Below are 11,331 nucleotides of genomic sequence, written 5' to 3' on the forward strand. Positions count from 1 at the left end.
TATTCACCTAGGGTTCTGAACTGTGTCCCCATAGAATTCGGAAGTTCCTGATAAGGACACATTCATTCTCTCCTACACTGGTGTAACCACTGGACTCAGTACTCTAAATTGCCTTTTGTAATCACAGGTTCAAAAATATTGCTATAACCAATCTGTATCTGTTCCTGTGTAGCCTGCTTGGCCCACATGTTTGACAAGCAGACTCAGGCCAAACCCAAGGACTTCCAGAGCTAGTTTAGAAAGTGACAAGAAGGATGGGAATGAGTGGGTTTGGGAGTGAAAGGAAGTATTTTGATGGGAATTAATGAAAGTGTTTCTTTTTCTGTAATAATGTTTTGATGCAAATCTACAAGAATTTGTAATATACAACATCAGTTTTTGTCAAATATCAGGTTTTCTCAGATTCAACTTAAACCACCTTACCAAAGACCCTGCAGTCTTTCTTTCTTTCTTTCTTTCTTTCTTTCTTTCTTTCTTTCTTTCTTTCTTTCTTTCTTTCTTTTTTTCTTTCTTTCTTTCTTTTTTAAAATGAGTACTGGGGATCAAACTCATAACAGCGTGCTTACAAGGCAGGAGCTTACGCTGCTGAGCTAAATCTCCCGCCCCTGTTTCTTGTTTCTTGTCATAGAACACTGTGAGATCTACTTATGATACAATTTTGCTGTAACTCTTACTCTGCTCTGTCTAGTTTTCACACAGTAGATAATTGGGTTCATCAGCGGAGGTACAAGTAACAGAACATTTGCCATGAGAACATTCATGAGGGGAGAGACATGCTGGGCAAAGCGATGGACTATGGCTAGGTTGATGATGGGCAGATAGAAGATGATCACTTCACAGATGTGTGAAATACAAGTATTGAGGGCCTTGAGCTGCTCCTTTTGAGATGCAATTCTGTCAACCGTCTTGAGCATCAAGATGTAAGACACTGTAATAAACATAAAGTCTACCATAAAACGGAGTGCCCCAAAAAATCCATAGATGACATCAATTCTGTTATCAGAGCAGGACAACTTCATGATATCCCAGTGGAGACAGTAAGAGTGAGACAATTGGTATTTACTGCAATATTTTAAGCTTCTCAAAGTGAAGGAAAAGGGAAGAAACAGGAGGATGCTCTTAGGAGACCATTCCTATTTGGGCAACTCGGACTGATGTAAGGATGGTTCTGTATCTCAGAGGATTGTGAATAGCTAGAAAAGGTCAAAAGACATAATCAGGAGGACTGATGACTCCAGTGCTGAGAATCCATGGATGAAGAATTCCTGGGAAAAGCAAGCATTGGCAGAAATTTGAAGGGCATTAAACCAGAAGATCCCCAACATGGTTGGCAGAGATGACAGAGACAAACCCAAGTCAGATAAGGCCAGCATAGAAAGGAAATAGTACACAGGCTCATGTAAGGAGAATTCTGTCTTGATGATAAAAAGAATGGTGCAGTTTCCCAAAATGGCAACAAGATACTTACTGTAGATGGGAATGGAGATCCAAATGTGTGCAGATTCCAGCCCTGTCATCCCAACCAAGAGGAAGTTAGTGATTTCACCATGTGATGCGTTGACAGTAGACATTATTTATTCATCAGGCTGCAGTGAAACATATAAATACTTGTGCTATTAAAATGAGTATCTATAAGATTGATAGGGAAAAGGAATGTTGAAATTTATAGTTTCTTTCAACTGTGTTTTGGCAAATGAGCAAATTCATGTTGCAATTATATCAAGAAAAATGCATGTCACTTGATACAAGAGTCTCACTAAATCATAATTTGCAGAAATTACTTCTATCCATATTTTCCTAGAAAAAAACTAGATTTAAATTTTGCATTTAGACATGCATCTGATTTTATTTTCCCTATATTCGTAAATTTAAAGTAATTAACTTAGAACTCTTTGTTATTTCTTGCTTTAAGATACTGTCTACCAGGTGGAATATAAGTAATTTCTAGATTGACAGTGTATGTGGGTGAAGGTATCTAGGTATCTTCCTATTTCTCATGACTCTTACAAATGTAAGGTCTCAAAGTTAAATCATTTTGTGTTTTAAATTCAGGCATGTGAAATTGTTGATATTTAAATCTCTTTTTAAAAAAAATCTCATATTCAAGTCATTTATATAATGGAAAGAGTGGTAACTATGGAGATTAATGACAGATTGTGTTTTATTTTTCCTTGTTCTAGAATTTTGACCAGTTGGTCAGTGTTCAGTTTAGAAAAAATAATGTACAGTGCTCAGTATCATAATTTAGGAGAATTTGAAAGCTGTTGAAAAATGAACTCCCAAAAGTTACATGGATTATTTACACAGTCACTATAAAAATATTGTTTTGCTTTGCTGCATGCTTTTTGGATGGCCCTTTTTGCTCTGAATGAAGCTCTGCATGACTAATTGCTGAAGCTGAAATAAAATGAAAGTCAAAGAGACAATATTTATCTGAGTACTTACCAAAATGTATATTTTGTTGGACACTTTTGAGAGGAGTTGAAAATTCTAGTATAAAAGTCCAAGATATCATTGAATTTATCTTCCACCAAAGGCTCCTCCTGATGTGCAAGGACTTCTTTTTTTTCCTAATCACTTGCTCTACAATCACTGAGTTCTCCAGGGATTTCAACCAGACTAAATGTGTCCTGAGAATAATAATACACATTGAAAATGCAGTAAATCCATAGAGATAGTTGTGACCAAGGAAATAAGTGAGCACTTGGACTCTATAGAATATCCTTTGAATAACACTAAGCAAATACCTTTTTAAACCAATTTGTGAAAGATAGGCTTCATTTTCTTCTAGCTCAAGTCTCCCTTTTCAAGAAACATCTCAAGTAAATCAATCCTTATGCAGGCATAAGTCTGGGTCCATTGGAGTCATCCTTACTTTTCTACTGTAAATGTGTACTTTAGTGTTGTAGTAGCCAACTGTGTGTCTCAGCACTTTTCCTTGAGGGTAATAAGATGCATTCAATATGTTTATCTATTTTGCTTGAGGAATGACAAAGGGTGCATGTATGTGCAAAAGTGTCAAAATAGAATTTGGATACATCTTCAAACTCCCCAACTAATTTTGCGTATGTTTATCTGAACAACATAGAGGATCCAATAGATGCACAACACTCCTGGATTTTAAAAAAAAAGTTTCTTTTGATTTTTTGGCAGAAGTATCCCAGTTTAGTACAAGGGCATAAGAAAAACCAGATTTGCAAGTTTTGGAGGTCAAAAGTGAATCATAAGACTATTCGTGCATGGATGATAAGGATGATCCATTATGGAAAAATATATACTTTCATAACAGGAAAATGATGTGGGTATGAGGATGAGGATGATAATTTTGATGTTGGCCATGTGATCAAAGTTCCTATGACAGTACAATACAGCAAGAATGGATTGACTGAGACACAGGAAATGCAGGCCTCCTTCAGATGACAAATAAAACAGCACTATGAGTACATATTTGATCAGTCAAAATATTGCAAAATATAATTTAACCAAATGGAATGATCCAATGTTAGAATAAGGTTTACAAATGCAGTAAAGTTCTTGGTAGGATTGAAACCTATTGGCCAGCCCTACCATTTGGTGCTATAAATGTAACAGACACAAGGCTACATGATGCTGTGAAACTTGTAAAGGCTGAAATGCAAGTCAAATGCTCTGTATGTTTCCACGTTAAAATGTGTTTATTTTGACACCTTATTAGCTGAACTGAAGCATTCATAAGTCTACTGATTTATCACAGATTATCACAGATTTCCCATAGATTGTAGAAATATAAAAGACTTACGGAAAAACGATGGGTCAAAATATGGCATAAAATTAATGTCCTGATTGATGCAATTACTTATTTCACCTTAGATATTTATCTTGGAATTCAACCATCAGGTCCTTATTTGTATAGTAATAAACCAAATGTTGTTGTGTACAGACTTGTTGTTTCCATCTCCCATACTAGTTAGATGTGACATTTGACAATTGGTCTGTTGGTTTCTAATTGATTTACATTTGTGGCAGAGCACAAGTTGACCAACACAGGAACCACATATGGGAAAAAAACCAGAAATTCCAAATGAAATGTTTCAATTTTAAAACAAAGATTTGTACAGTACAATCTTTGAATTTCAGTAAGGTATAACATTGGCCTCATATATGGCAAAGGAAAGCAAACTAGTACTGCTGATGTCAACATTTCACCATGGTGGAAATATTAATAGGGAAATCTCAACAAAACAGGAGCCTGAGATGGAAAGTTTCAACAAGAAAACGTAATGTGGAGAAATTAGCTTTGACGAGTTATGCAGCAAATATAATAGCACTCCAAAAAATGAAACATTGGCAATGATTGTATTATAAGTGATCTTAAACATGTGTTGCATAAATAGTTTGATGGTTTCTAAAGAAATTATATTTCTTGTGAAATCAGATGGTAGCAGACATAGACAACGCATGCCCCAATTCTGGCAACAGATTCTCAAATTTAGGATTATTTTATTTCAGGGATAATTATTTTTAAATCTTGAAATACCTTTAAACATTTTCAGTGTGGAGCATAGAATCTTTCTTATCTTTTTAAACCTGAGCTCAAGGAAGAATAGGAATGCTCACATCCTGTGTTATATAGGCTAGTGACTATGTTAAAGAAGCATTTATCATCTCAATGCTTCTCCCTTTCCCTATAAACTCAATATTTAATATAACTATGGAGCTAAATATTGAACTACGGAGGTCTGTCAGGCCATTCCAAGGGAGAAATTTCATCATTTAGGGGAAACTTAGACAAATACCAAGAGGGTAGAGACTAGTTCTTATCATTGCTTGACAACTGATGACTTATAAAACCAGGTATAAGTTTCTTTCTCCTCTTATCACACTATGAAAATTGTTAATTGAGAAAACTTGTCAAATAACTTGAACCTACTTGATACTTCACATCCTGTGAATTTATAATGCCTTTGACTTGAAGGGGAGACAGTAATTGGAAAGAGAGGAGAGGATCACACAATGCTGTAAGGCTGAGTTATAGGCTCCCATTCTAGAAGGCATGTAGTTCTGGTCAATAAAACAACAATGCCTCTGCCGATTCAAAAAGAGTACAGCTGTTGAAGAAGTAATCTGGGGCACTTGGGTCTAGGGAAACACAGGTGAGGGGAGAAGGGAGTGGAGACATAACAGGTACATATTTCATCTTTTTTTTCCCTTATATGAGGATAAGGGATCTTGGAAGTGATTATTTGTAAGTGAAGGTGTGAATAGAATCACTGACGTCTCTTGGGAGGCTGAGGAAGGAGGATCTAGAGTCTGAGGCTGGTGTAGACTACATAGTAAGTTCAAGATCTGCCTGAACAACATACCAAGTCTCAAAAAACCAGGTTAAAAAAAAAAACTTAAATAGTGGAGCCACAGAAATGATAAGTGACTAAAATATTGTACAAAAAATATAAAATAGTGGTACTAAATACTAAAAGTTGAATAAATTAAAATATATTATAGAATTGTTTTATGGGAGTCTTTGTAGGAAGGAAAAATGTTTTACAAATGGAGAATAATACTTATATTTAACACTTAACAACTTATAATGAAAATGCATTTACCAAAAAGGCATTTATTTTTTTAATTCTCTTGGCTATAGTGTGTAGCTTTGACTCTTAGACTTTCATGTATAGACTACACAGATATATGTAACACTTTGGACATTAGAGGAGATATATATTGACATTGTCAATATAAAGATAGGTTTTCATATGTGAGCTCTTCCACTTACTAGATACACAGAGAATGAGTTTTCTTTTTATGTATTCATAATGCACATAAACGCAGTGATAACTTCTGACTTCCAGGTGTTACTTTGTGCAGTAAACTTCACTTCCCACTGAGTCCTTTCCTTTTCCCTAGTAATCTGCATTCTAGTTTCAAGGCATCATTTTTTTCTTCAGACTCTAAATGAGAGAATACTTGCCACATTTATATTTCAGATTCTGTTTTTGTTCCCTTAGGCTGAATGTCTCTAGTTTCATCCATTTTTCCTGTAAATGGCATGATTTACACTCTATTTCTGGGTAAATTATGTTCCACTGTGTATATATGCTACATTTCTTTATCAGTTCCTAAGTTGAAGTGTACTTGGACCGTTTCCATAGCATTACTGGCTACTGATCTGTGAATGATGAAAGAGAAAAGTGAGAAAAAGAAAAGAAAAAATCAGGAAAAACACCACAATGTACAAATATTCACTGAAGCACGTGTATGCTGGACACAGTTTTGGAAAGAATTGGGATCAGGAACATGCCTGAAGTAAAAGGCCACAGTGCTTGTTAGGCTGCCACAAGGCAGCAATTGTCCAAGAAATTATCCTAGGAGAAGTGAAGAATAAAAGGGGTGGGAATGAGCTATGAATGTGTCTGAGCTGGGCTGCAAGTCTCAAGCACGTGCTCTCCTTGAATATCGCACATTACTCATAGATCATAAACTTAAACATTTTTTAAAATTCAAGAGACCAATAAAAATGCATTGACCTTCAGCCATCTGACTACTATTTGAGATCAGACCCTAGGATATTATACTGGTTACACTTACAGAGCACTCCTCTGACAGTTCACATTTGGGGTATAACAATGGTTAGTTGTTTCTGCAGAAGAAAGGAGAGAAAAAGTCTGTGTATGGACAGTTAAACTGTACATTTAAAGATTTTATTGTCCATTAAATAATTTGATTTATTTGAAACAATGAAAGAACAATGCTACCAGTTCTTGTGAATTGTCTCTGAGCAGGATTTAAAATTAACTAATTGGCTTTCTATTTTTATCTGGTATCCTGTCCTAGGCCTAGGCCCCTTGCCTGGCGATGGGAGCTCATTCCTAGTAAGTGAATCTCTGTGAATCACTGGTCCCGGATGAGGTCTGTAGTGGCCTGGGAGGCCAGAGACACTTCAAAGGGCAAGATAAGGCCATAGCTGAGGACACCTTAGTTTCAGCCATAATTAAGTAAATGAAGACTGCAGCTTCAGGAAACTCACTCTTATAAATATCATCCTGGAGATAAGACGGTGTTCCTAAATTGGCATAATTTACTACTTGGAGAAGTCTTTGAAGTGAATCCCAAGGTCCTGCTCATTTCTCATGCTTTCTGATATTTCCTACTTTTGCTTTGGACCTAACAAATATGGGCAGTCCAAAAAAGTCTTTGTCTTAACCCTCAGAGACTTGAACTCAACTAAAGGATTTTTACCTTCCCAGAGCCCTAAAATCATACCACTTGTCTCATTTTATAACACATAATTATATATTAATATATTTCTGCATATCTTATATATTTGAAATATACAACTCAATTTGATTTATTGAAATTTACAGGTATTTGACTATTTAATTTTATGAAGGTTAAAAATACCCATTGAAACAATCTCAAGATATAAATAATCTTTAAGCAACAAGCAAAATAGATACATAGATGGATTTTTATTTGATTGTTGTATAGTACATAGGTAAAATGTAAATAAACACATGGAATATTTATTTAGGTGCCAATACTTTGTTTTGGTTATGAAAATCACATGACAAAATACTACCTTATTTCAATTTTCAACTTACATGTCTTTATGTTTTATGTATGTTTAAAATGATTTCATTTACTATATGTATATATACATATAATATTATGTACTATATATATACAAGTGTGCATATATTATACATGGTATATTATTTTGCAAAATAGTAAGTTAAACTGTACTTGATTTCTTTTTCTTTTTGAAAATTATGTCTGTCTGAAGAATTCAATAACTATCCCCAACTTTGACTGATTGATGTATATCTTTTTTTAAAGACAATTTGATGTTTCATGTGGATAAATTAATTCAGCAGGATCTGCATAATCCTGGAGAATTTGAATAGTCATACATGTGTAACTTTATCAGGGATGTTTTTGAAAGGAAAGTGTCCCCCTAAAAGTAGGGCTCTTTGTGCAAATTTCACTTGTACTCTTATCTTTGTAACTGTTCTGAAATGAGAACTCACCATGTTTCACAGCTTGGCCTTGAACTTGTCATCCAACACCTCAGGCACCCAGTGGCTGAGATGACAGAGGTTTGTACCATGCCCAACTAATCTAACCTTTTTGGAACTGTGTATTTCATTCAGAATAGATTTTACTATGTGAAAACTGGTTTATGTAATATGTGAAACTGGATAAATAGGAGTTGCTTCTCAGTAAAATATTGTAGTGTGGTTATATTCATAACTTCTTACAATTAGCAGCAAAATTTTATGTGGTTTCATAAACTCAGGAAGATGAAGCCTGAAATTGTTTTGTTAATTCATAGACTTTACACAGGGAAGATTACTTTATGTACAACTAAATTTTTCCTGAAGCCATTAGGTCATTATTATACCTACTAAATATGTTCAATTTTTATAATTTCAATATAAGGCTTCATAAAATTATAATATTCACTATCTTTAAGTTGAATAATAGATCTAAAACTCATTTGAACTTTATCAAGTTTTCTGTTTTATCTTATTTTGTGCATGGTAATTTTGTTTGTAAAAATTGAAGTTTTAAATTGGAGAGACAGACAGACAGACTAACAGACACAAAGGCAAAGACAGAGACAAAGACAGAGATGAAGATAGAAAGGAAGGTGAAATAAAGCAAGGAAGAATGGAAGGAAGAATGGAAGGGAAGGAGGAAGGTAAGGGAATGTTGAACAATCAGTGTTTTTGCACTTGGATTAAAAATCACCAATATTTGATGAATGATCAGGAAAAAAGATACCCTGGAAAAAGGCTGGAAAGAAAACTTAAAAAGTAGAAGGAAATTGCAAAATATAATACTATAGTATTTGTCCTTCTAAAACCTGTACATTCATATAATTTACAGTTGTAGGTGTCACTCTGTGAGAAGACAACATTGATAGGGAAGCATTTTGATTACATTACTGAGAAGGTCTGTGCACCCGTGAATCAAAACGTCTAATCTTGAGAAATCACACTTTAAGAGTAAATTTTATGATTAAAAAAAAACATTGGTAGAGAGTTTATATTGGTGGAGAGTTTATATTTCTAATGTGGTATAGTAGAAGTCTCTTTTAGAAAACTGTTTTTGGTGAGTCTCCTCTTTTATAAACACTGTTTCAGGTACTCTAAAACTTCTGTTTGTTTCCCTGTTTGTACTGGTTTAAATTGTAAAATATCTGAAAATAGTTGCTGACAAGAAAAGACAATCTAGTTAGTAATGGAAGCATGAATGAAACTGTTAAAAATAAGGTTATAGTACAAATTGTATATGGTTTAGGAACTTTTTATAGCTATTCCTCACTTTCACATAATCTACTGGACTTGTGAAATGAATTCTAATAAGTGGTATTGATAATACAGAAATAGATGACATGCAACCCAAGTGCCATTGAGCTTCATTTATTCTTTAGTTACTTTAATAAATTTTCATAAATACACATTATAAATATACAGCTCAATTAATTTTGCTTAACGAAACTGTAGTCCCTATATTATATAACTGCTGTATGCATCCAGAAGTAGACATTATAAGCAGCTCATAATTCCTACTCAGTTTTTTTTTATTATCCTAAAAGCAGCACCAATCTTGACTTATTAGGTCATATTATGTTTTTCTGGTAATAAACTTCATGTAAATAGCTGACATCTCTTTCTCATCATTATCTGGTGAGAATCTTCCCTTTTGAATACAGTTATAGACTCTTCATAAATATGGTATTTCACTATTGTATTTTTTAACATTATGAGTAGATAGAAGGTGTTCTACATTTTCAATTATATCCAGACATGTAAAAATTGAAATAATTTTATAATACTAGAATATGTAGAAATGTGGAAGAAACGATCAAGATTACATGAGATCAGTGAGAAAATACCAGGATATGTCCCTGTTAACATCAAATTAACAGAATGTTTCAAACACTTGATAGTACCTATCTCTTGATTTGGAAGATAAGGATCAAGATTAGTAAAAATTCCTTTAAAACATCAATTTCCTGAAACCTTTCTCCCTATGGTCATTTGCAATTCCTGAAGTTCTTGTCAACAGATATACTGAAGCCCTTACTATCTCATCTTACCTTCATACATGCATTCATAATATATGTCATTAGGTTTTTAAAAAATTACTCTTTAGAAATCTCTAAGAAAAACTAATATCCACAAAGGTATGAGGATTTATATGACGAAGAAATCAAAAATTTTCTACCACATTAACATCAATTTCTTTTTCAGTATTCCACGTGGTTTGTTCATTACTTGCCTAATGCTTAGACACTACACTATTTATTACTTTCGAGTATCTTCAAATAATTCAAAGTGATTTACATTTACCAGAAGATAACTAAAGCTTTGCTATCACTTACCCATACAATTTTATAATCATAGCACATTAAGATAGATAACAAGTATTCTGAAAAAGAATCAATGAATGTAATTTTCCAGTGCTTCTCATTTTCTTCCTTCTCTGTATTTTACTTTATTATTTTATCAAGTATCTTAAATTGCAGAGATCGTGATTTTCTTAGCAATGAACTGGAGATAACAATATGCATTATCTAGATGAATGTTATGAGTTTTTAAGAAGATTTTATATTTCTATAACATGTGTAGATAATTACATGTTTGTTATTCCATGTACGAAACAGGTAAACATATATTATCTGTGTATTTCTTTCCATTTTTCATGTCATTTTCATTTGTTACACTGCACCGTTGCTTAATTTTTCAGATTTTCTATTCAAGTGATATTAACCTTATCTCCAAACTCTTAAAAATTTCACTTCTGGATCTGGGGATACAGCTCAGTTGCCTAAGTGCCTGCCTGTCTGGAAAGCACAAGGTCTTGAGTTCATTCTCTGGCACCAAAAAAATTCACTTTGTAGACCACATATTTTAAAAATACTGAAAATTAATATTCTTAAATTTTAAGGATTAGACATGATTTTGTCATGATCTAATATAAAGCCTTGTAAATACTTCACAATTATTCCACCATGCTTTGTAATTGTATGCAATAAAATTATAATACTTCATGATGATTTTTAATATTTTGGCATAAATATAATATGTTCTTATTGAATAGATATTGACTATCTTGAGTGTTGCTTTATATATTATCATTCAAACAAAAAGAATTAATTAATGGCATTATAATGATAATAGGCTAGTAAAAACCTATGCTGGTGAAAATTCATTGGCATTTTGTTTGTGATGACAGTGACTATAAAAGAAGGTAGCTAGTGAGGAGAGAATCACATAAAGATAATTTGAAATTGGCCAACTACTGATAAGCTGTCAAAGACAAGAATATTAGCAAAGCTGTATCACG

General features: G+C 33.5%; 1 protein-coding gene across 1 annotated transcript; it reads right to left on the reverse strand.

The window, feature by feature from the left end:
• Positions 1-641: 641 nt before the first annotated feature.
• On the reverse strand, positions 642-1,571 carry LOC100722240 (olfactory receptor 51A4-like). The gene is given in 3 exon segments (XM_013147590.1): positions 642-1,125; positions 1,127-1,202; positions 1,205-1,571. Coding segments are annotated over 3 exon segments (927 nt in total).
• Positions 1,572-11,331: the final 9,760 nt, after the last annotated feature.

Source organism: Cavia porcellus, unplaced genomic scaffold, assembly GCF_034190915.1.
Source record: "Cavia porcellus strain 051 isolate PalLab524CR breed Dunkin Hartley unplaced genomic scaffold, mCavPor4.1 scaffold_9, whole genome shotgun sequence".
NCBI lineage: Eukaryota > Metazoa > Chordata > Mammalia > Rodentia > Caviidae > Cavia > Cavia porcellus.